Here is a 26,893-nt window from a genome sequence, read left to right as displayed (position 1 = left end):
ATGATTTGTGGGTCCTCCAAAAGGTTTTGTTGTTAACATGCAAGCAAACAGTATTAAGCAATATTACCTAAACTATGGCTGGCAAGAACTGGACCTCAGTAATGAAACCAAATTACAAAACATTTCCGTGTAGCTATACAAAAGATATAAAATTAAAATTAAAAATATCAACCATCTTTAAATATTCCAATTCTCCTACAGTGCAGTTTTCCACATCTTTATCACTATTGAATACTTTAAGGACAGAGTTAACAAAAATCAAAATAGATAAAAATATTTAAATCTTTGGATCCCTTTATTCTATGGCCTTCATAAAAACACAAAAATGGCCATATTTTTTCCCCCACTATAGCTTAAAATATCAAAAAGATTTACTAGTGATTTATAATTAGCAATGAACTCTATTACTGAGTCATTTATGGGCCACGGGCCCAAGGACCAGTGTTAGGATATCTTATAGGTTGCCAAAATAATATCTAACACTCTGAATCCTCTTGAAATATAATGGAATGAATCAAGGTATTACAACAAAATTCCAGGCATATCTGGAAGAACAGGTTAATTGATGCCCAGTTTTATTGTCTTAAAAAAGGGGAGGGTGCTTATTTGAAAATACAGCTAAGTACATTCTTATCTATGATTATTTACATTCATATACTGAAAATATTTATTATTTGGACAAATCCTGTGATATGCCATTTGTTATAAAATGAAGTTCTTACAATGAGTATGAGCAATTTATCCTTTTCAGGTAATGGAAGAAATGTATCAAATCTTCATTTGTGTTCCAAACATTAAAAAAAAAAAAAAAAAAAATCAAAATCAGAAATCTCAAGCCTGGAAAACTATGAAAAAAGACCCACCACCCATAGCTCTGCTCCTCAGCACATCAACTTCTGCAAGGACACAGTATGTTTGCTGACTTTAAAATGTTTATTCTTTAAAAAATTAGTTGCTTTTTATACAGCTATACAAAGTTCTTAATGTTTCTTTGGCAATGGAATATAATGGAATTTTACAACTATATAAAAAAGTTACCTTTGCCTAAGAAACAGTATTTACTGTGTTTACATAGTTGACTGACAAAATTCTCTACCATCCAGCACCCTAATTAATTGACGAAATAAGCTACCTCAAAAGGGATATTACAGGATTTCCAAAAAGAAAGAAACAAAGAGAGAAAGATACACACACACACACACACACACACACACACACACACACACACACAACCTTCTGTGGCTCAAAACACAGTATCACGGCCCTATCTGCAGGCAACTTACAATCATTGCCAAATACAATTTAGTGATAAGAAAAATCCTTTCAGTGATGAAAAAATACTTATAAGTCCCATTGAAGTACTGTTGTAGTTTAACTATACATAAGAAATTACTTAACCTTCTGCTATTCCAAATATATTTAATGCTCATTTTTTAAGATGAGCCTTCCCGCCCCCTCCCTCCCCCCCAAAGTAACTGCATTGGATCTTTGAAATTAAGCAGAAAAAAACACACAAACAAACACCCAGTGCTGGTGACAAATATACAGCGGATTCACCTCTTCCTTCTTCTCAAAGACCGGAACCAATTCTCAGGACCATGAAGAGCTAGAAATTCACCTACTTTCAAAGACTTGTCTGTAGACTATGCAGCAACTTTGTTGTCTTTCTAAAAAGGAAAAAAAAAAATTAGCTCATGCTTCACATGATTGGTTTATTAGTATTTCTTTCTAATTTACTTAAGTATATTTCCCATTACTTTTAAATATGCCCTCCTTTTCCTTTCATGTATAAATCTTTTCACTAATTTCCAGAAAACATTTTGTAACTTCCACACACCCAGCAGTAGCTCATTATTTGTTAACTGCATTTTCCAGTTAGTGGAGGTTAAAGCAGTCATGGTGTGGGCTGGTTCCAGCAAGAAGGCCCCCTAAGATATAGGCATACCTTACTATCTTTGTTTGCATCCTAATTATTTTTAAACAGAATGACAGAACTTAAACTTTCAACACAGTTAGCCAAGGTCATCGAATATAACTGACAACATACTCTGGAAAAAGATTAATAAAATCCCTAAGTCTCTGATGTCCTTACTAAGCAATAAAATATCCAGACAGTAAAATAACATTTCTCTCCAAAGTTTCATGCAAGGAGAAAGCAATGATTTAGAAATTCATTTTAAAACTTTTAAATTTCAAATAAGTTCTGCAAATCAGCAAGCTGACAGGGTAATTTTTAAAAAGTAACCATGGAAAAAACAAAAATGTCAGAGAGTCTCTAGCTTCCTAGTGAGACGAATCCTAATCTAAAGTCTTGTATATAACATCAGAGCCAGGGGTCTGTTTTCCTCAGGACTAGTTGTTACCACATACCTGATTTTAAATGCTGATTTTCATCCTGTTAGAAATACACTATTTCCTATGTTAAAGATTTAACTTTATCTGTGTATACGGGCACCAAACCATTTGTACAATGTCATTAAACTGGAATACATATGGCATGGTGTAAACTGGTACAGAAAGAAATAAACTGAAGATAATCCCACCCCACTGTCCCCCACCAAAGCCAACCTTCACACGCCCCCATTTTTTTTTTTTTTTACCTTTCAGAAAGCTGTACGATCAATCCAGACCTATTTTAGGGTCCAAAAGCTGTGGTTTTCTGAAAGGTAAAAAAAAAAGAAAGCAAAAGAGAGAGAGAGAGAGAGAGAGAGAGAGAGAGAGAGAGAGAGAGAGAAGGGAAGAGGAGGGGGATACAGAGAAATAGAGGGAGGGAGGGGAGAAAATAAAAGGGGAGAAGGGAGAGAGAGTACCATGCTGAGTCATTTTGGTTACCTCTTTGTCTCTGGACCCTATCTGAAAAAACAGACTCAAACGGAAAGTAATCTGTCTTACCTGCCATGGTGGCTTAACCATCTTAGAAGCAGCATATAAAATAAGAGCAGACTATACTCTTATTACACCCAACCCGATCTCCTTGCCCTCCACCCCCACAAAGCATCAAAGGACCAAGCTCAGCACAAGTTTATGTTTCTAACATTATCCTTGAGGAAAACTGGGCTAGAAGTCAACGAGAGGAAGTTTTGGCTTTATTAGCTTGTATCCATATCAAGAGAGTTAACCTTGGGGCGCCTGGGTGGCTCAGTCCGTTAAGCGACTGACTTCAGCTCAGGTCATAATCTTACAGTTTGTGAGTTCGAGCTCCGTGTCGGGCTCTGTGCTGACAGCTCGGAGCCTGGAGCCAGCTTCAGATTCTGTGTCTCCCTCTCTCTCTGCCCCTCTCCAACTTGTCCTCTGTCTCTCAAAAATAAACATTAAAAACATAAAAAAAAAAAAAAAAAAAAAAAAAGAGTTAACCTCTCTGGGTCCTTGGTTTCCTAACTATCTACTGGGGGTAGGGTGAGAGAGAGCCTACAGTTCAGCTGATACTTTAAAGGAGTTCTAAAAATCTACAATTCTGCTTTGCCCATGTTTTCATTAAACAACCACTTGCTTATGTACACCTCAAAACTAATGATTCATGCCAATAGAGCACAAAGAACAAAGCCAACCCATTACATAAAGGCTGCTGCAAATGCCACTGACATCCATCTATGAGAAGTATTAGATGTTGTTTTAGAAACAAGTTTAATCCTTGAAAGTAAATCTCCTTTATGTAATAGTGATCACTATTTCTGCCAGGTGATATGATTTAGAAGGCATAGAATGCAGAGAAGGTCACTGCTCTAGTGGCAGACATAAGGGTCATGCAACTTTGGAATGGGCAATCAAGGGCTAGCCACACTGATGGATCTTCTGCCTTACTGAAGGGTGAAATAGTGTATTCCTAATCAGCATGCTGAGCATTTACTTCAAGCCCACTATGGTTCCATGTCCATTGGTGGAAATGAAAGTAAAATACATATTCACTAATTGCCAAGAGACTCCCATCTAGCTGGCGATGCAGAACAAAACACATGAAATATGGAAAATGAGTGTTAAAATGTGTGCCAATGAAAGCAGATACCACAAGAGGTCAGAAAAGGAAGAAATCTGTGGAGGAAGGAAGAGAAGTTTCCGAAGACAGAGCATACCTTGGACAAGACTGTGAAGGGTGTGAAAGGGACCCCGTGACTTTCAGCTGTGTCTATCTCTACATTGGACTAAAACACAAGAAGGCTAGGACTGCATCTGTTTTGCTTACACTAACATCCAGGCTAGTGCATGGCATATATGAATTCAATGTATTTGGTCAAGGAATGAGGTCAGTGTTGGAATCAAGGACAGTGTATACAAGTGATGACCACGAGTCAAACTGCTTGAACCAGATAGCTTAAAGGGTAATGAGAAATGGGGCTGGATACATTAGCAGGATCCTCACAGAGTACGAAGAGCAGGCAGTACAAGGTCACATTTGAACCTTCTTGTCATCAGGGCAATACCTAGGGTCCGGTCAATCTATCACCCCTTGAAACACTCAAGCAGAGGCTGGACTATTTGTCAAGGATACACTAATGTGGATAAAGACTCATGCAGATAACTTCTACAGTGCATTCTAATTCTGCAATGTATGTGACAGGGGATTTAACTGAAGGCTCAAAGTGACCAAAGAGTGAGACAGAGCTTCAAAAAATGTTTGTATTCATAAATGTATGTACTGTGCACCCAGCAGTTAATCAACAGTTTATGGATGACTGTTCAGATAAAGGGAAATAATAGTTCAATCTTACAGACAACATGACAGCTCTTTTTCCAAATATCTGCCAAATTATTAAGACAATTATGTATATTCTGTACTTTTACAAGGGTAGAGTTAAACTAATAGGGTGAGGATACAGGGGAAAAAAAATCTTCACTCACATTGTAAAATTGTAACAATTAAGACCATTCCTGAGGTAGGATGGATGCTCTTAGTAAAAGTAAGCTGCCAGCTCCTTAACAGGGATACTTCAGGACTCATGGCTTGGCCAAGAGCTCAGACCTCTCAAATGTTTTCCAACTCTGAAACTTTAATGATCTTTAGAAGGTGTATAGGAGATAAAACTGTGTTAACTCTCTTTCCACAATGTGAAAACTGAGGGCCTGAAAGGTTTGACGACTCAACTGAGGTCACACTAGCAACAATCACTAAAATCCTCATTGGGATCCAAGTTTAATTTAAATGTACTTTTTCTCAAACCAAGCTGACTCAATGTGGTCTTCAACAAGAAGGTGTCATAGGTTCTTCAACAGGTAACTGACATGCCTGAAGTGAGGTAAAGAAGAGACTGAATGTCTGAAGACCAATCAGTGAGTTGTTATGGTAGCTGGCAGGGACATCTCACAGGAATGAATGTGGTAATGCGGACATGGGCTATACTGCCTGGGAGATGAAAAGAGTGACACACCATTAGCCAATGCAGACACTGGGAGGAGGCTGTGCGGAGACGATGGAAAGGCTAGAAGATGATAAGGTCATTTGAGGAAGGTTAAGTTTAAGTTGGTCACAGGACATAAAGCACATAAAGACAGAGAAATGCAGGTAGAAGCACAGAAGGTCCTAGGTGAAAAACCAATTAAAAGCGATGAATCAACACGTTCACAAAGGAGAGGAGGAAAGAAAGGGGAAGGGAGAGGAAAAAGAAAGAAGGGAGAGGAAGCAGGAGCCCAAGCATGAGCACAAATGCTTACAAGGAGCAAACTGAACATTCTGGGCAGAAGGAATGGGTGAAAAGGTCCTGAGATAGTTGTAAGTTTGGCGCTGAACAAGAGCAAGAAGGTCCACATATCTGCAGCAGAGTGAATAAAGAAAAGGTGAGTCCCACTGGCAAAAAAGACCAGAGCCAGTATAAGACTTATGACCTGAAGAAGGAGTCAGATCATGAAGTGCCTGGCTGTGGTGAGGAACACATGTTATTATTATTTTCTAAAGATTTTATTAAATAATATTTTATTTTTAAGTAATAGCTACACTTGGGGTGCCTGGGTGGCTCAGTCGGTTAAGCGTCCGACTTCAGCTCAGGTCATGATCTCCTGGTTCGTGAGTTCGAGCTCCACGTCAGGCCGTGTGCTGCCAGATCAGAGCCTGGAGCCTGCTTCAGATTCTGTGTCTCCTTCTCTCTGCCCCTCCCCCGCTCATGCTCTGTCTGTCTCTCTCTCTGTCTCTTTCTCAAAAAATAAACATTAAAAAAAATTTTTTTTACATTGCATTCCATTTTAAACGAAAACTTGGGCGCCTGGGTGGCGCAGTCGGTTAAGCGTCCGACTTCAGCCAGGTCACGATCTCGCGGTCCGGGAGTTCGAGCCCCGCGTCAGGCTCTGGGCTGATGGCTCAGAGCCTGGAGCCTGTTTCCGATTCTGTGTCTCCCTCTCTCTCTGCCCCTCCCCCGTTCATGCTCTGTCTCTCTCTGTCCCAAAAATAAATTAAAAAAAAAAAAAAAGTTGAAAAAATAAAACGAAAACTTGCCTCAATGCTTATAATCTTTTCTGAGTAAGATATTGAAAAGCAAAAAAAAAAAAAAAAAAAAATTGTTTTTAAAGATTAAAACAAAAAGAAAAAAGTAGTAGCTACACTCAATGTAGGGCTTAAATTCACAACCCCGAGGTCAAGACTCATACTCCACTGACTAACCAGCCAGGTGCCCTGGAATATGTGTTATTTTTTAAAAAGAAAAAAACAAAACAAAAAGACCCCAAACAACAGTATTTAAAAAAAAACTAGGAAGAAAGTTTCTAAGTTGGGTCAGTGGTTGTCAGTGTCAAATATTGCAGAGGAGTTCAGGGCAAATATTTGTGAAAAGGCTACTGACCTCTATAAGCAAAAGGTCACTGGCAAGAACCTTAATAGTGACAAGCAAAAGGCATTCTATAACTCCTAAGACACAGTCTCCCCAGCCAGAACGGCAACTTTCCAAGTTACAAGTCCTGTAGCTGCACCAGGTCACCAGTGCTGGATAGCCTGAGCTAATGAACTGAGGCTAATTTTCAGCAGTCTTGGCTGGATGATACAGTATCAGAGGTGTCAAAGTTAACAGACCAGACCCAAAAGCCACTAACACTGATCCTTCAAGAAGGATCTCAACAATGTCCAGTTCAAATAATGGACAGTGAAACTCCTGCCAGTAGGTCTTTTTGTTTCCAGCTGCCCTGTGCAACTCTTAGATCTCTTTATAAGGTGATTTTGATCCCTTCTGTGATTATATAAAGTTCCTCTCTACTAAACCTAAAAATCAATAAACTAGGAAGTGACATTGACTTAATCGACAGACTCCTTTAAATAAATTAATTATATATATAAACAATACTATACAGAGCTATATAGTTTTCTAGCAGCAGTTTGCAAATACCAACATATCACAGTATTTTCAAGACCAAGGTAAAATAAGAAAACCAGGGAAAACATAGTTGAATTTTCCACAAAACTAAATTAAGGGTACTGACTCAGAAACAAACTTACAAGGCTTGAGACCCTGAAGCATCGCTTACTAGCTGACCTTGGACAAGGTATTTACTATCTCAATACCTATTTCTTCATCTGTAAAATGGCGGTAAGAATAGTACTATCTTACAGAGTTCATGTGAGGTTTAAGCGAGTTAATACACAAAAAACATTTAGAACAATGCCTAGTAAGTACATGCAAAATTCTATATAAATGTTGGCTGCTATGAATGCTTTCCACTCTGGAGTATGTGCTTCCTAGACTCTTTTGGTGTTAAAGCACACTCCATAATATGAAATAAAGGTGACATTATACAGTCTTTTTTTGGTATAATTTCTTTAGCAATCCCCCATGCCTCCAAAAAAAAAAAAAAAAAATCCTAAGCCTATCTCTAATACACTTTTTATTTTGGGGGGAAATTTTACTATCCATGAAATCTAAAACCATGGTTCTATAATAAAAAAGACCCCTCCACCCCAATCTCATTTCTATCTTTTGCTTCCTCCAAATGGAAACAGTTAAAAAAAACTTGGACTCATTAGCCAAGAAATTACTGCTCCTTATAATTATATAAACAACCTCATCCCCCACTGAAGAGTCAAAATGGAAGTTATACAATGTCTTAAAAATATTCACCCAATATAAAGTAAAAACATTCCAAATTTCATAAAACTGCCTGCCAACCCCAAAGCAGACAATACTTACTCTGTATTCAAAATCTGCAAACTCCCTGCCCCCACGACCTCCTCTGAATCCACCACGAAATCCTCGAGGGGTAGTGAAGGTACCACCTCTGCCACCACCACGCCCTCGGCCACCACGGAAACCAAGACCTCCTCTGCCTCTGTAACCGCCACGGCCACGGTTTGGACGAAGTGGGATTCCAAATGTTTCGGCATTTAATCTTCTTTCCTCAGCCCAGGTTGGTCTCCGTTCTCTGTTATAAGAATAAACTCTACTGTATCAGGTCGTAAGAACATTTTCCGGCAAAACTATGTGACACTAATTCCCAAATTACGGATAAGTAATTCCTAAAGATCAAATAAAAATAAGCACCTTATCTGCGCTGACAGTGTGGAGCCTGCTTGGGATTCTGTCTCCTCTCTCTGCCCCTCCCCCATGCACTCTCAAAAATAAACATTAAAAAAATAAAAAATAAAAAACCAAGCACCTTATCTAAGTCATCACAAGCCATCCATGGCAAAATGTCCTCATGATATTCTCTTAAATTTCATATGCAAATATGACCAGTATTAGTTTTTTCCAAATACAGTATATAAAACAAACATGGTAATAGCCCCCAATATAATGGGAATTCAAATATAGGATTGGCAACTGACTCCACTCTCCTTTTGGCCCAATGTAAGAGAGGGCAAAGCCAGGAAAGGGGACTCTGTCTCAGGAAGCTGGAAGAAGGAAGCTAAGTCCCCAAGTTCCTAGTATGCTCCTGGCCCAGTCCCCGGACCTGGTGTCTGAAGCAAGTGTTTAAATTGCTACTGATGCAGGGGTGCCTGGGTGGCTCAGTCAGTTAAGTGTCCAACTCTTGGCGTCAGCTCAGGTCATGATCTCATGGTTCGTGGGATCGAGCCCTGCATCAGGCTCTGCTCCGACAGTGTGGAATCTGCTTGGGATTCTCTCTCCCTCTCTCTGTCCCTCCTCTGCTCATGCTCGCTCTCTGTCTCACTCTCAAAATAAATAAATAAACAACAAAAAAAATTAAATTGCTACTGCTGCTGTAGTAAATTGCTCCAGCCCAGACAATCGCAGGACTTTGATCACAACATCTCCATCCGTGTTTACACTGAAGTAGACAACTGCCACCAGGTGGCACCAAACTATAGTCAGAAACTCTGGAACTAGTGATGCTGGATCTTTCAATTAACCTGACAATTTTCTGGATCCACATTTGCTGTGATATGACAAAGTTTTACTGTATCAACAAACTTCAAAGTAACATTAGTGCTTTTGGCCTTGGCTTCATTTGAACCACACTGAAGAGGAGTAAAATAAAAGGTCTTACTTAGATGTCAGATGTTAGCTTTTGGTTTAATTACCAATTCTCAAATGTGAATGCATCCCTAAACAAAAGTATACGGTTATTTCTTCTTCACAAGGAGTAATATCACTGAAAATTTTAGTATGGATTATTTTCTTCTAGCAAAATAAAACATTAAAAAATTATAGTCATTAGATATCTTTAAGTATTCATTAAAGTTTGTGAATTTCAGGGGCGCCTGGGTGGCGCAGTCGGTTGGGCGTCCGACTTCAGCCAGGTCACGATCTCACGGTCCGTGAGTTCGAGCCCCGCGTCGGGCTCTGTGCTGACAGCTCGGAGACTGGAGCCTGTTTCCGATTCTGTGTCTCCCTCTCTCTCTGCCCCTCCCCCGTTCATGCTCTGTCTCTCTCTGTCCCAAAAATAAATAAACGTTGAAAGTTTGTGAATTTCTAAGAAATCATTTCATATTTCAAGCTAAGAATATAAGAGCAGCTTAAAAGACTGTACCTATTATCATCACAAGAAATATTATCAAAGAAGGATTTGGTTTTATCATAGTAGCAATTAGGTCCAAGTGGATCTTCTTCATCTGCATTTCCTTCACTGTTTTGGGTATCAACTCCTGAGTCTCCTTTATCTTCACCATTTACAGGCTTTTCCTGCTTCTCAAGTTTATCTTCTAATGAAAAACAAGCACATACCAGAAAGTCAAGACTTCTATTAAACATCCATGATTCACAAGTCAAATCAGAACATTTTCTGAATAGAAAAACGAAAACTCACCTTTCAATTTAAGTTTATTATGAAACTCTCTGTCAATTTCCTCCTTGTTAAATTGTGCATTCGCACTTTCAAAGTCAAAGTCTTTCTCAAACTTCATTGGACCATCTCGTCGGATACCAAATCGTCCCCTGCCACCTCGATGACCCCCACGTCCTCTTCTTGGAGCTGAAGGAGCACCTGGAACTAGGTCAATAAAGAAAGAATAAGCTGGTTTAGGACAGAAACTATTATTGTAGTCAACAACAAAAATGCTTACAAGTCTCTATACACTTCACTGTACTTGTAGTTTTTACATATAAAAAAAAGGAGTTTCACTAACACTTAATATATAGTAGGCTGAGAACCACGCACATGAAATTTATTTTTATGGGGTCCACACTCATATATGTTATTTACAGAGTGTACAACCAAACAATTTTGGAGGCTCCTGTACCAAATTACTCTAATACTCTTTGAGGGAGGGGCTTTGCTCTGCTTATAGTTTTAATTCCTACAATGTGCCAAACGTATAGTGAATTCTCAAAATTTAGGAAGTCTTCTATGAAAGGATCATAAGAAACAACATTTAGAATGAGAAAAATAGGGGCGCCTGGGTGGCGCAGTCGGTTAAGCGTCCGACTTCAGCCAGGTCACGATCTCGCGGTCCATGAGTTTGAGCCCCGCGTCAGGCTCTGGGCTGATGGCTCAGAGCCTGGAGCCTGTTTCCGATTCTGTGTCTCCCTCTCTCTCTGCCCCTCCCCCGTTCATGCTCTGTCTCTCTCTGTCCCAAAAAAAATAAATGTTGAAAAAAATTAAAAAAAAAAAAAAGAATGAGAAAAATAAATGAACACTAATAAACACAAATTGCAAGGTAGGAGGTATTCTTTCCACATCACAGATCACAAAAGAAGCACCAGGTCTCAACCACTCCAACCACTTCCTCTTTCACCTTTCTTTTCTCCCTCTAAATGTCTTCATATTATTCAAGTCTTCTAGCACCTATTCTTTCTCTATTATGATAACAGGATTTATGAGATATGATAATGAAATACCAAAGTAGCATAAATGACAGTGAAAAGTTGAGAACCCAAATATACAACACAAGAGGAAAAGTTAAGAAAAAATAAAAGAGGAATATGGAGCAGTAATTGATGTGAGTTAACAGAAACAACACAAAGCAGTATGAATTCAATGATTATAATTATGTGAAATGTTTAATACTGACAAAGATCAGAAAGTGGCTGCACAGTAATAGGTTTGTGATCAGTGTTTGCTGAAGTTTGGCAAATTGCCCATGTTTGAGAAAACAAACTACAAAAAGCCACAGCGGCATATCCAGACACTTAGATCTAGATAAGCAGGATGTTTAAAACATTCAACTTCACTATTAAAAACACTTTGGCCACAAGCCAGGAAGTAAGTATAGCACAATCTTTCCGTGTTAAAAAAAGTTTAAGTGTAGTCTGTTTGTAAAACCGTAAGAAAAACAATCTGAAAGAATATTCACTGTTCTGTTAACGAACCTTTGAGGGATGAATTTAAGGGCAGTAAAAGGTCCTTTTATTTATTACTTTATATGATTTTTAAATGATGGTAGTATGGCAATTATCTTCTTTTTTCTTTTATTTAGATTTATTTATTTATTTTTGAGAGAGAGAACACATGAGTGGGGGAGGGACAGAGCAAGAATCCCAAGCAGACCCTGCACTGTCAGTGCAGAGCCCAGAGCCCGACGCAGGTCTCAAACTCACAAACGATGAATTTATGACCTGACCCGAAGTTGCACCGTGGCATTTATCTTATTTTGAGAGAGAAGGTCTCTCTTTCAAGATAAAAAAAAAGTGAAATGTAGTAAATCAAACCAAAACTTCTGTATTCTATGGCACATAGCACATACAAAAATACATACAGCAACGTACAAGAGAAATACAGTATACGTTTTCTGAAGTGAAAAATCACTTTCTTATTATTATCTAAACAAGGTGGTTAAAACTTGCCTTTTATTTTTTAATTTGGACATTTAAAATAATACTTTATCTTCTAATAATATATTTGAAAGTATTAATAAAATGAATGAATCTGGGGATAAATGTTATAGATTACAAAACAGAAGAGTACAATCATATGAAGTCAAAAATCATGAAAGAAAATTAAAGTTCTACAACAATTATAGAAAAAAAGCTCAGGGCTTAAATAATTATATTAAGAAAGCCTCAAACCTTCAAGGTACAGATAATTTTACTCCTAACAGCATAGAAAACATTGAAAATAATTTTATAATGCTAATGTGAAACTGACACAAAAATGTAAAAAAAGAATACAAAAGTACAAATGAGGAAACCATACAACAATGTAAGTATACAAATCTTACTGACAGATAAAGTCAATATACTTTAAGACAACTGCCTATCATCCAGTAGAGTTTATTCCAGAAATATAATGGTCATTAAAAAAAAAAAAACTTGTAATTTAAAACAATTAGACACAAAAAAATTGAAAATATAGTACAGAGCAGTCCTATATGCTCATTACCTAGTCTCCCATCTAATGGTAAAATCTTATTTAACTATTTTACTTTACAAAAACCAGGAAACTGACCCTGGCACAATATAATTATACTACCAATCTCCGATTTCAACAGTTTTTTGTGCATACTCACTTTTTGGTGTATCTTTGTAATTCTATAACATTCTGCTACATGCATACATCTGCACAACTAGTGCCCTAATCAAGATTAAGAAATGTTTTGTTTCCCCAATAGAACTCCCCAGTGCTACTCCTTCATAGTCACCAACTCAGGCTTTCATTTTTTAAAAGTAATTATGCATCAAATGTTCCTTCTAACTGAGCAGCACAGAATATGGCTTTCAGAATAAAGTAACTTACCGATTTGTCTCTTGCTATCATTTCTGAGTTGCTCATTTTCTGGTCTTGAAACTTTGTGTACTTCAGCTACAAAAGATATACAAAGTCACAAATCAGCTCAGTACACAAAATCAAACACTTCTGTAAAGTTCAAAAATGGGAAAAACAAAGAAACCCAAAACAAAAAGCAAAAAATCTATACCCCCACCACCATCACTACTTTGAGTCAAATTTGAAAGACTGAACATCTATCAAGTTCAGTTTAAACCTTCTAGGATCATTTGTATAAAGTAAATCTTTTTAATGAAAAATAAGGTGAATGGAAAATGTGGATCAGTCAATTAATGAATAGTAAATAGCTAAAGTTCTACCTCGCCTGTGCTCTTGATTCTCTATTGCTTTTTGGCTGGTAGATGGTAAAGGCCTGGTTGATACAGGGCTCCTCCTCCCAACAGGTGCTGGAGCAGGTAAGTGGGCCGAGGCGGTCTGTACTGCTTGTTCCATGGTTGGGCTTTTTCTCAAAGGGTCTAACTGAGGGCTTGAACGACCTAAAACGTAACCAAAAGATAAGAAACTACCCTATCCTCTGGGGATTTCAAAATAATCTAGACCCTCAACAAAAATGTCTACAGTTTTATTTCTACCAATTTAAATCTTTAGCACAAATTTGAATTCACCTACTTATTAGACCAGAGTTTAAACCTGGTTATCTTTAGTGGGCTGGTGACTAGGCTATAAAGAAACATTGAAAAAGCAAAACAAAACAAAAAAACAAAACCACCCAACGACCGACCAACCAACCAACCTTTGGAACTTTATTTGTATTTTAACTGGTGGAATAAGATTTAAGTAAGTTTTTAAAAAAGTACTCCCTGGGCAAGATTTCTGAAGAATACTATCAAAGATCATGTTGTAGGCAGTCAGATGCAGGCTTTCCCCAGTAATGACAGCCACAAGATTATACTGACACCTCAGCCATTATTTCCAAAGGCTGTAACCTAAGGTTTTATATCTCCATTACAATCCATTATAAAGGAAGTAAAGGATTAGAAAATTAGACAGGTGAAGTCCTCTAATACCTTAGGTAAATTATACATCAATACTCAGGCCAGCAACAGATAACAACCTTCAGATAATTACACAGCAGCCGTATTCATTTCTGGCCATTTGAAACATCTCTTGGAAGTTTTTGTTTAATATGGGTTTTATACTTACAACTTCCATTTTTCCTTTTATGAGGTCAGAGTCTGGTCATAGTATGAACAGAAGACTGTAACATCAGATGCTCCCATCATGCTTTTTGTCCCTATAATGTTTTCTATAAATCTCTGCTCCAGGTGCCGTCATATCCCATGATATTGCACCAAAATGTTCTAAGGAAATTATGCTCATTTCATGTAAAAAAAAAAAAAAATTCCAAGTATGCTGTACATGTTACTACCCACCTGTGCATATCTGCATAGGCTCCAACCACTGGTAAACTGCGGTGAGTGCTGACAATGCACTGGTTACTGTGTACCAGATGCTTCAGGGACCGTTTATTAGTAACACTTCCCAAGTTTATGGTTATCTAAAGTATGCATTCATAAATGTGTATCACCATTTCCAGCCATTAATGCCAAAGTTTACCATTAAGAGGAACAGTACAATGTTCCCACTGATTAATGGGAAACCATGGCAGTCTGTGTAAGTTTTGGCCTGTGAGAAAGCATTCTATAATCACTTACCACCTTACAAAGGGCTTTATTTACAAAACAAGTGCTAAGGTTTTTTTGAAAAGCCTAATGTTTAATTTTACAATACTAAATTAAATAATCTTATAAATATACAAGACTTGTCTCATCAAGGCTTTTGAGAAAAAAATCCTGTGACTCCCAAGTGTTACAGAACTACAAGTGATGGGGCGATCAAAGCAATCAAGTTGAGTCTTCTAGTCACAGCAATTTCGTTATCGGAGGGAAAGACACGTAATGCTGGACTACCATTAGGAATAAGATCAGAAGGTGGTTTTAGCATAGTAAAAACACACCCCTTCACCTAGTGTCACATTCTTATCAGTTCAAAGAATATTCTTGGTATTTTAATTTTGTAAAATTCAGAAGTTTTAATTGATGAAACTTAATAATGCAGAATCCCAGGCTTTCTCCATCACTGCTTTATAGAAATACATCCCTCTCTTCTAATAAATATGTACTTGAAAAAAAATCTTAAAATACATTAATCTATTTAAAATTTATTTTCTAAGCATGCAAGAAAGAATCTAGATTTATTTCTCCCAAATGATCAGGCAGTTGTCTCTCCCAACATCACTTACTGGATAGCCAGTTTTCCTCTACTAATTAAAAAATATCTTTATCATATATTAATCACTTATTTATATTTAGAACAGTATCTTTTTTTTTAAATGTTAATTCCTTTTTTTTTTTTTTTTTTGAGGGAGAGAGACAGAGCATGAGTGGGGGAGGGACAGAGAGAGCGGGAGACACAGAATCTGAAGCAGGCTCTAGGCTCTGAACTGTCAGCACAGAGCCCGACAGAGGGCTCAAACCCATGAACCATAAGATCATGACCTGAGCCGAAGTCGGATGTCCAACTGCCTGAGCCACCCAGGTGCCCCAATATTTGGAACTATTTCTGACTTTTATTTCTGCATTGCTTTATTTTAGGTGTACTATTATCAATTAGGTAAGCCCATGTCATTACTTTTATTCTAAAAATATGTCTAATTATACTTCCATGTTTATTTTTAAGACTGTGTATGTTTTATTAAGTTCTCCTACTATTTTATTTAGATTTATTAGAAGTATCATAAATTTAATTATATGAGACATAAAGTCTTTCTAATACTACATCTTTCTATCTAGGAACAAGATCTGTTTCTTCAATTATATGTACATTTTGTATTTTCTACAGAAATTGGCCATATTTATTATGTATTTTATATATAATTTTTATTTCTCATTATTGTGAACACCTTTTATCTCCATTACATAATCAGTGGGTAGGTTTTAGGACCACTGTTGGTTTTTCACACGTCTGACTTTACAGCTGACCTCGAATTTAGTCCTTTATTAGTTCTAGGTTTTTCAGTGAATTCTCAATTCCAAGTACAAAGTCACAGCACTGTCAAATAATACTAATTCTAATCATTTATGCTTATTTCTTTTTCATGTGTTCCTGATTTGGCTAAAGCTTCCAGAACAATGCTGAGTAGCAGTGGTAACAGGCTTCCTTATTTATGATTTTAATAAATGCTTCAATATTAAGGTTAATGTTCGCTATTAAGATATTTAACAACTAAGCACACTATGTGTTAGGCACTATGCTAAAGGCACTGCACACGTTTTAAGAAATGTAATTCTCACGATAAATGTTAGTTACCAAGGAAGTCCATTTTAATTTTTTTTAAACTTTATTTCTGACAGAGAAAGAGTGAATGGGGGAGATACACAGAGAGAGAGAGAGAGAGAGAGAGAGAGAGAGAGAGAGAGAGAATCCCAAACAGGCTCTGCACTGTCACTGTGGGAGCCTGAAGTGGGGATCAAATCCACAAACTGAGATCATGATATGAGCTGAAATCAAGAGCCAGATGCTTAACGGTCTGAGCCACACAGGTGCCCATTTTAAATTTTTTAAAAGATTTTATTTTTAAGTAATTAATGTCTACACCCCATGGGGGGCTTGAATTCACAATCCGGAGATCAAGAGTTGCATCTTCTACTGACTGAGCCAGCCATGTGCCCCCTAAAGTCCCATTTTATAGTTTAGAAAACTAATGCTTAAAAACATGAAGTATTTTATTTAAGAAAGAATTCTTAAAAACAACCATTTTAGCTACAGATAAAAATAGAAACAGAATCTTGGGACCACCAAAGATTGTAAGACTGGCTGGTGGCAAAACAGATTAAATGGGAATGCAAGCTGGTGCAGCCACTCTGGAAAACAGTATGGAGGTTTCTCAAAAAACTAAAAATAGAACTACCCTATGACCCAGCAATTGCACTACTAGGCATTTATCCACAGGATACAGGTGTGCTGTTTCAAAGGGACACGTGCACTCCCATGTTTATAGCAGCACTATCAACAATAGACAAAGTATGGAAAGAGCCCAAATGTCCATCGATGGATGAATGGATAAAGAAGATGTGGTATATATATACAATGGAGTATTGCTCGGCAATGAGAAAGAAGGAAATCTTGCCATTTGCAACTACGTGGATGGAACTGGAGGGTATTATGCTAAGTGAAATTAGTCAGAGAAAGACAAAAATCATATGACTCATAGGAGGACTTTAAGAGACAAAACAGATGAACATAAGGGAAGGGAAACAAAAATAATATAAAAAACAGGGAGGGGGACAAAACAGAAGAGACTCATAAATATGGAGAACAAACTGAGGGTTACTGGAAGGGTTGTGGGAGGGGGGATGGGCTAAATGGGTAAGGGGCACTAAGGAATCTACTGCTGAAATCATTGTTGCACTATATGCTAACTAATTTGGATGTAAATTTCAAAAATAAATAAAATAAAATAAAATAAAATAAAATAAAATAAAATAAAAATTAAAAAAAAGATAAAGATTAAAAAAAAAGAAAAACAGATTAAAAAAAAATTAAAAGATCTTTTAAGAAGCTAATTAGAATGCACATCCCCAAACTCCAAGGAGTCTAATACAGCAGTTTTCAGGATCTACATATACTTTTTAAAGTTATTCTTTTCTTTCTCTTTTTTTTTCAGGATCTACATTTTTTTAAGTTTTTAAAATTTATTTATTTATTTAGAGAGAGAGCGCGAGCGAGTGCATGCAAATGTGGGCAGAGGAGGGGTATGAGAGAGAGACAGAGAATCTCAAGCAGGCTTCATGCTATCAGTGCAGAGCCCAGCAGGGGGCCACCCAGGCATCCCTTAGCATCTACATCTTCAAGAAGCACTCCAGGGGTGCCTGGGTGGCTCTGTCGTTGTCCGTTAGGTGTCCGACTTCAGCTCAGGTCATGATCTCGTGATATATGGGTTCAAGCCCCACATCAGGATCTGTGCTGACAGCTCAAAGCTTGGAGCCTGCTTTAGATTCTGTGTTTCCCCTTCTCTCTGCCCCTCCCCTACTCGTGCTGTCTCACTAGGTCTCTCAAAAATAAATAAATTTATTAACAAAAAAAAAAAAAAAAAAAAAGCACTCCAGATGATTCGGTTGTGTGTGGTCTACACTGAGAACCACTGCTTTAGATCCTGTGAGGATGCTAAGAAAGACCCAACAGCATAAAGCAAAGCTTGCCTTTTTTTTTTTTTTAAGGTATTTCTTTTTGTTGTTGTTAATGTTTATTATTTTTGAGAGAGTGCAGGCGGGGGAGGAGTAAAGAGAGAGAGGGGGACAGAGGATCCTAAGCAGGCTCTGTAATGACAGCAGAGAGCCCGACACAGGGCTCGAACTCACGAACCGCGAGATCATAACCTGAGCCAAAGTCATTATGTTCAACTGACTGAGGCAACCCAGGCTTCCCTTAGCTGCTATTTCAAATTCATTAAGAATAGTTCATCTTCAATGGTGAGTCCGGGACTAATTTGATATATTTAAGTATTATATACAAGTTATATAACTGCCTTGCAAAAAAAAGTGTCAAATTTAGAGAGTGTTCACTGGTTCACAGTTTTATGATCTAAGAATTGTAGAGTATAAATGGTGGATGCCATTCAATAATACACCTATTGCAAGAGCAAGCAGGAGAAAAATTAAAAAAAAAAAAAAAAAAAACAAATTACACATGTGATTTGCAAGCTGCAAAAGCTCTTACATTCAGAGAAAGACAAAAACCACTATAGATGTCAGGAATGGAAACATATAAAGAAAAAAAACCCCGGCTTACCTTGAGATAACTGTGTTTTTAGAGATCTTGTATCCTGTGTAAAGGCAGAACCAACTGCACTACTTTGGGATAGGGTACCACTGTTTGATGTTTCTGTTCCAAAGGACGTCAAAGAGCTTCCAGCTTTAAGAGATTTTTTTAATGACAAAAAAAAAAAGTATTAATTTAAACTTTTCAATTATATAAAGCAATATTCCATTTTAATGATGATAACTGTTGCCACCCTTCCCCTTTTGGAACACTTGTGCAAATTAATAATCGTGAAAAATTAATGGAAGTGCATCAAAAATAATTTGAGAAATCTTTCACACTATATGAAAAAAGCAAGCCAACACATACATACTCCAGCATCCTTGGATGCAAACAATTTTTATTTTTATTTTTAAAGTTTTATTTTAAGAGAGAGAGTGTGAGCAGGGGAGGGACAGAGAGAAGGAGAGAGAATCTCAGGTAGGCTCCCCATTGCCAGTGCAGAGCCTGACACAGGACTTGAACTCACAAACCATGAGATCATGACATGAGCTGAAACCAAGAGTGGGACACTCAACCAACTCAAGCCACACAGGCGCCCCCAAACAATTTCTGTAACAGCAACACTGTCCTAGGCAGTTACATGTATGGGACAGCAAGGACCCATGTCAGACAGAGAAGTAGCAGGAAAAGGCACATTCTACACCAATATTAAGATTTAATTACTCTAATACCAAGTATCTGCACAAATAGCCAAACGGGCAGTCAGGTCTATGAAGAGCTTGTCCAGCATTTCTAAGGCAACAGCCAGTTGGCTCCTGATTTTAATGCTTCCCCCCAGGATGGCACTGAGGGGCTGCATTCTGCCTAAAGCAACCACAAAAAGTTCTGCTTTTGTGATGTGAATAACAAATCCCTAGAAAGAACCCAAATTCTTTGCTATACAAGGTTATGTCAATCTTTAAGTTTCTACAGCACTTGTGGATCATTTACTTTTCACATGCTATGTTCTCTTCTGGTAGTGCCCCCATCTGTCTGATATTAATTTGTCTAACATAGTTTTGTTACTAGTGTTTGTATGGTACATCATGCTGTTTCTTATTCTTTTACCTCTTTCAGGGTATTTCTTATAGACATCATATAGTTGGATCTTGCTTTTTTTTAAAAATTCATTTTGATGCTCTCTGCTTTTTAACTGGAATGTTTAATTCCTTTCACTTTACCGAAGTGGATCCTTAACAATCCTTACTTAGCCTGTCAGTCCCAACGTATGAAATAGCCTCCTGGCTTTATGCTCACTATAAAGTTCATAAGCATGCCTTCTAATGTTCATCAAACTCAGTGATTAAAAATTAATCTGTATGAAGCACTGGAGACATAAGAGAATCATTGTCTAATATGGTTTGACTACTTAACCAGCTAAAATGTATCCAATTGTCTGTCTCTTCAGCCAGTACCCCTCCATCCTCTCCACAAAGGTACTGTGAGACTTAGCTTGCCATGGCTGTTCTGCTGCTTCCTTTATCGTGGGATCATTATTTTTTCCTAAGGATCCACTCATTAAAGTGAATAAAGACTGAAAATCTTTGCACACAAGAATTACTTTAGCATCAGTTTAAAAAAAAGAGTGCTTTAATTCTGTCTGGTGCATCACCCCTTTCAATGTATCTGTTTCCCCACTATCTTATAAAGATAGTATATATATACTCAAACTTTTGGGTTTTTGCCAAATTGATAGTGAGAAACGATGCCTCAGTGCAGATTTAATTTTTATATCTATTATAAGCAAAATTTAAGCATTTTTCCTGTTCAGGGGACATTCGTATTCCTTTTTGAAAAAGGCAAAGTAGTTCCTAACACCTGCCTCTTTTTCTGTAGGGTTGTAGGTCCTCATTTCCGGAAGCCCTATAGATGTTATGGATATTAATTCTTCATGATATAAATTCCAAATAAAACTGTAAAGACTGTAATATATAAAAATTAAAAAGGAAAAATTTTCCCCCAAATAGCAATAGTGTTTTCCTGATTTATTTAAACCTTTTTTTTTTTTTTAAAGTAGGCTTCATGCCCAGTGCGGAGCCTAACGTGAGGCTTGAACTCATGACCCTGAGATCAAGACCTAGGCTGAAATCAATAGTCCAATAATTAACTGACTGAACCACCTAGGCATCCCTAACCTTCCTTTTTAAGTCAGAATACTGTACTATATTCTGACAATAAGCTGGAGAAAAGAAAATGTTATTAACAAAATCACATGGTAGAAAAAATACATTTAGTACTGTATTTATCAGGAAAAAAACCCATGTTTAAGTGGACTTATGCAGTTCAAACCCATATTGTTCAACGGTCAATTGCACTAGGAATTGAAAATGAAAAGAGGTTTAGATTAAAATGGCTTCGTTGGTGCCAACACAAACCATATCTGAGTTAATTCTTTTTCCAAAAAATGCCTGCCACCTTAATCAATGCTACAATTTTCCTCTTCCTCATTTAACAACTTCTAAATATTATTATAGCTCTCTAGCCACTCCATAAATTATCCTACAAATACAGAAATCAAAAAATCAAAAATAATCTGCAAAAATTACTCAACTGACATAGAAAATACAAACACCCTCTACCTTTGTGACACCCAAAGAACATTGAACTTGCAACTCCCAGTAATATTAAAACTAGACAAAAGCATTTATAAGGAAGAGATATTTCACCACCACAAAATATTTCTTGGTTAGAAGACCAGGCTCTGAAGAATGGTAGAAGCAGTATTTACTATGTAACACCATGTGCTAGACCCTATTCAAATGCTTTATACATATTAAATCATACAAACATCACAGTAATGTAGGAGGTAAGTACAATAAAAATCTGTGTTGGGGCGCCTGGGTGGCTCAGTCGGTTAAGCGTCCAACTTCAGCTCAGGTCACGATCTCGCGGTCCGCGAGTTCGAGCCCCACGTCGGGCTCTGGGCTGATGGCTCAGAGCCTGGAGCCTGCTTCCGATTCTGTGCCTCCCTCTCTCTCTGCCCCTCCCCCATTCATGCTCTGTCTCTCTCTGTCTCAAAAATAAATAAACGTTAAAAAAAAAAAAAATTAAGGGGCGCCTGGGTGGTGCAGTCGGTTGAGCGTCCAACTTCAGCCAGGTCACGATCTCGCGGTCAGTGAGTTCGAGCCCCGCATCGGGCTCTGGGCTGATGGCTCGGAGCCTGGAGCCTGTTTCCGATTCTGTGTCTCCCTCTCTCTCTGCCCCTCCCCCGTTCATGCTCTGTCTCTCTCTGTCCCAAAAATAAATAAAAAACATTGAAAAAAAAATTTTTTTAAAAAAAATCTGTGTTAGCCAACTATTCAATTTAATCAAAGGAATCTCAAAAGGCTAATTTGCAACCATCCCTTATTTAAAACCTCAGAATAGGATTCTAACAGTTATAGCTAACAGAGTAAATCTTGATTTCCCTCCTCCCTATATCATCACATTAGGAGACATTTAATTAGTTAACTATGGCAATGCCAAACTGTATGACTTGATTAAAATGGTGAGCATCGGGGGCGCCTGGGTGGCGCAGTCGGTTAAGCGTCCGACTTCAGCCAGGTCACGATCTCGCGGTCCGTGAGTTCGAGCCCCGCGTCGGGCTCTGGGCGGATGGCTTGGAGCCTGGAGCCTGTTTCCGATTCTGTGTCTCCCTCTCTCTCTGCCCCGCCCCCGTTCATGCTCTGTCTCTCTCTGTCCCAAAAATAAATAAATGTTGAAAAAAATAAAATAAAATAAAATAAAATAAAATAAAATAAAATGGTGAGCATCAGATCTCTCCCTTACAAAGGCACGATGTCTTCCCTCTGTAATTAATAAGTTAACTCTGAGATGATACTTTAGGACCATTTTAATATTCTGCCCAGCACTGTTCACCCAATGATTTTAGCATCCACTAATAATCCTTGCTAATTAGTATACTGGAGATTACAAAAATGATGATTTTCTACATCTACCATTCCTTCTATTTATTAGCTAGCATTTTTTGGTAAAAAAAAAAATAAGTAAATAAAATAAAGAACTTTTATTTTATTTACTGTTGGGATGCCTAGCTGGCTCAGTTGGAAGAGTATGCAACTCTTGATCTTGGGGTCATTAGTTCAAGCCTCATGCTGGGTGTAGAGATTACTTAAACAAACAAACAAACAAACAAACATAAAAAGAAAAAAGAGCAGTTTCCCCATCTTCTTTTTTCAAGGGTTCCAGTTCCTTTTAGTGGGGAACAGTATTTAGAAACCAATTTCAGGTGTATCTTGAAACTCACTAGTCTACACATATTCTCTGCCACTGGGCATCATTGCTTCTAGGGCCTTTCTATGAACAGAATCAAGAAATAACCAGTTTTAAAAAAATAAGTTCACATTCATACTTCCAATTCATATTCAACACCACAGGGTTCTGCATCATCCCTATATTTCTATCTCCCTTCTCCATGGAAAGAACAGCATTTGCCAACAATATTAATATACTAGTCATTTGCCCTATCCTGTAATACATACAAAATAGTTTAAAAATTAACATCAATACCACTACCAATTACAAACCCTAAGTCAAGGTTTTTTTACATTGCTATTTATTCTTACAATATATCCCTACTACAAGTGTAAAAGTTACTTGAATTCTTTTTTTCTCTGTGGTTATATTATCAATTTGATATACACTTAGCACCAATTGTGGATACCAGTTGTATCCATTCAACTTTAGGATTTATTTTTTCCCATCCTTTTTGATTTTGTGAAAGCCAAACATTCAACATACTTGAAATTACAACTATATAAAAAAGTATATTTATAAAAAGAAATTAATTTTAATAAAACCTGTTAACATACTGATGAGTTTTAAGATATATCTGAAACTGGATTTGTGATTCAGAGAAACAAGGTAAACTGATAAATGGTTATTTCAATTGAACGAACAAAGATTAAGGGCTAGAATTTGAGATTTAAAAAGTTATTCCTTACTGTGGGAATTTCAGTAAAGGTGTAGAGCTAAATAGCTATAAAAACAAAACAACACTGAGCTGATCTTATTATATCTAGCTTTCTCCTTACAGTGTTAATGTTTCTAAAACATTGTTACAATCAACAAAGCACCACACCCTCGAAACATGCTATATATGAGTATCTTTTCACATTCTGCATAATATAAATACTCCTTACTGGCATCATCATTCCCTAATAATTACAGCATTATCTCTAATCCCTTTCTGAAAACCCAACCTGCTGGGAATAAATGGTTATTTTACTATTATTTTTATTTTTTAAAGTTTATTTATTTAATTTTAGTAATCTCCACATCCAACGTGGGGCTCGAACATACAACCCTGAGATCAAGAGTCACATAGTCTTCTGACTGAGCCAGACAGGCACCCCAGAAAAAAAATGCTTATTTTAAACGGAGATAGCTTATATAAATTTAAAATAACATTCAATGAAAATTGGTACTTGGATATATGTAGGTTTAAAAACAAATGTGACTATTCTGGGCGATGACCTTCATAGAACCACTAGTCAGTCATCAAAGGCATTAAATAAAGCCTTTAAAATAATAGGTTACAGAAAGAACAACAAACAACATGTCCGCAAATTTGTGGTAAAGGCAGGTAAATTAAAAAAAAAGAAAGAAAAGAAAGAAAAGAAAGAAAGAAAGAAAGAAAGAAAGAAAGAAAGAAAAGAAAAGAAAGAAAAGAAAAGAAAGAGAAAGGAAGAAAGAAAGGAAGAAAGAAAAAGCAAAAGCACAACATACCAACACCAACAGCACCAAACTGCTGCCCCACTAATGAACTTGGACTGAACTGACTGTATGTCGACATCCTGCCAAAAGGTCCATAGGAACCCACTGACTGGAATGAAGAAGTAGATGAGCCTAGTGAAGACTGAAGAAAGACCGGGGTTATTTTTCCAGGCTCTACACAACATGTATAGAATGAAAAAATTTGAGTATTTACACTTTTAAGAAAACTTTAATTATAATTACTAGATACAAAACCAATTATAACAACTTACAACATGCATTTAATATCAAAACAGTTTAATACCCTTCTGATTTCAATATTTGCAGATAATGTGCCAATTACACTGGATGTGATTTATAAATAATTTTTTCTGCAATAAACTCCTACTTTGAGTTAAGATTTTTATAGCAGATTTAGGAAAGAAAAGTTACTTGAATAAGTAACTCTGCTTGAAGAAAAAAATATGGGAAAAATTACATTTGGTTATACTGTGTTTCAGTCTGGTGCTGACAAAAATAAGACAACTCACTTTTGATTTTGCTCATATTTTCAATCATTCGAGATGCACTATTAAATTTACAGGAAAGAGATGAAGAAACAAACTATCTCACATAAGACCATTTACATTTTTAAATATATTTATCATTACGTTAAAGGTCATTTTCTAAAAACTTTAACTTACTAAACCTAAAATAATTATAATATGTAAGTATGCATGCTATACACTAATTTATCTTAATATATAAAATATCTCATAATACAAATATGAAGTGTACTAATAATGACCAAAAGAATATAAGCTCACTAATGGCAGGACTCTGTGTGTTTACCGCTACTATGAGGAACATGGCAGGTACTCACTAAATACTACTGAATATTTGAATCAAAAGATCAAAAGTGAAAATTTATGGTGGCTGGAAGAAATTCAACACCAGTTTAACTTGTGTTCTTTTGGTTCTTCTTATTCCATAAAGCTGATTACTTAAGTAACTATTTCCCTGGAGAATTATCAGAAGATATATATACAAAAGACAATCAGCTAACACCACTATTTGGTGAGGGCTAGCTATATTAAAATGTGTCTCTTCTCCCTCCATTAAAAAAAATCACATTTTTGGGGTGTCTGGCTGGCTTAGTCAATAGAGTTTGTAACTCAATCTCAGGGTCATGAGTTCAAGCCCTGCACTGGGAGTGGAGCCTACTTAAAAGAAAAAAAAAAATTTCTTTTAAGGATTTTCTCAGGATTCCTTCAGACTACTTCCTCAAAAGTTAAGACTTAAAAAGGACCAGGGGGTGGAAGGGGAGATGAGAGTAGAGAATTTCTCCAGTTTATGTATATTACAAGAATAAATTTAACTATTTCTTATTAAACTATTTCTTATTAACTATTTCTTATTAAACTATTTCTATTCAGGGGTGCCTAGTAGCTTGGTCAATTGAACATCCGACTTTTGATTTAGGCTCAGGTCATATCCCAGGGTCATGGGACTGAGCCCTGTGTCAGGCTTCACGATGGAGCCTGCTTAACATTCTCTCAAAACAAAAACAAAAAAACAGAGAGAGATTCTCTCTCTCTCTCCCCTGTTTGCATGTGCTTTCTCTCTAAAATAAAAAAAAAAATGTTTTAAAGCTTATATTCAGGAAAAATAAATACTAAATAAATGTTAAAAGGTACTTTCTCTTTTTTCCTTTTTTTTTTTAACTAATTTCTATACCCAATGCGGGGCTTGAACCTACAACCCTGAGATCATACACCCCCTCCACTGAGCAAGACAGGCACCCCTCTTTTTTTTCCATTTTAATTTTATATACCACTTACTATTTTCTTCAGAAGAGTTTATCAGGTATTTTCTTTTAATAGCTGGAAGTAAGACAAACCTTATGCAAGATAATATTTATTCTAAGAATCTGTTTTGTGGAAAACTAAGATTTTATCACGTACAGCATTAAAAAGGGGAAGTTAATTTTTAAAAATCTAAAAGTATAACCTTAAAAAAAGTCAACAAGCATATTTTAGTGCAAATGACCAAAAATTCTGACAAGAAAAAAGGCTGAGAAGAAAATGGGTCCAGGAGAAAAACCTAGGGGGTCATAAACTTTTAATCAGCTATGCCCTAAAATGAAAATATTCCTATATGAAATCTGCTTCCTCTGCTGTTATAACTAAATTCAGGCAGTTTCTATACACTTCCAATTAACATGGAAACAAGTACTGAAAGGAACAGCCTTTTTAATTCATAATTTACAATCTCTTAGATATGTTATATCTATTTCTAATAAATTACA

At 36.8% G+C, this 26,893-nt stretch overlaps 1 protein-coding gene across 4 annotated transcripts in view; it reads right to left on the bottom strand.

Moving 5' to 3' along the window:
- Positions 1-558: 558 nt before the first annotated feature.
- LSM14A (LSM14A mRNA processing body assembly factor) overlaps positions 559-26,893 on the bottom strand; it is a 50,526-nt gene continuing 24,191 nt past the window's right edge. The window contains exons 3-11 of one of the 4 annotated variants that reach the window (XM_047835510.1): positions 24,619-24,748; positions 18,880-19,002; positions 13,389-13,565; positions 13,039-13,104; positions 10,174-10,356; positions 9,898-10,069; positions 8,100-8,331; positions 2,601-2,659; positions 559-1,667 (exon numbers count right to left, since the gene is read on the bottom strand). In XM_047835510.1, coding sequence (XP_047691466.1) covers positions 2,636-2,659; positions 8,100-8,331; positions 9,898-10,069; positions 10,174-10,356; positions 13,039-13,104; positions 13,389-13,565; positions 18,880-19,002; positions 24,619-24,748 — 1,107 coding nt within the window. In that variant the 3' untranslated portion in view covers positions 559-1,667; positions 2,601-2,635. The remainder of the gene's footprint in view (positions 1,668-2,600; positions 2,660-8,099; positions 8,332-9,897; positions 10,070-10,173; positions 10,357-13,038; positions 13,105-13,388; positions 13,566-18,879; positions 19,003-24,618; positions 24,749-26,893) is intronic. The other 3 variants (XM_047835513.1, XM_047835509.1, XM_047835512.1) reach the window with 3 other exon arrangements.

The sequence above is a fragment of the Prionailurus viverrinus genome, chromosome E2, assembly GCF_022837055.1.
Source record: "Prionailurus viverrinus isolate Anna chromosome E2, UM_Priviv_1.0, whole genome shotgun sequence".
Lineage (NCBI taxonomy): Eukaryota > Metazoa > Chordata > Mammalia > Carnivora > Felidae > Prionailurus > Prionailurus viverrinus.
This window is presented reverse-complemented; position numbering and strand designations above follow the sequence as displayed.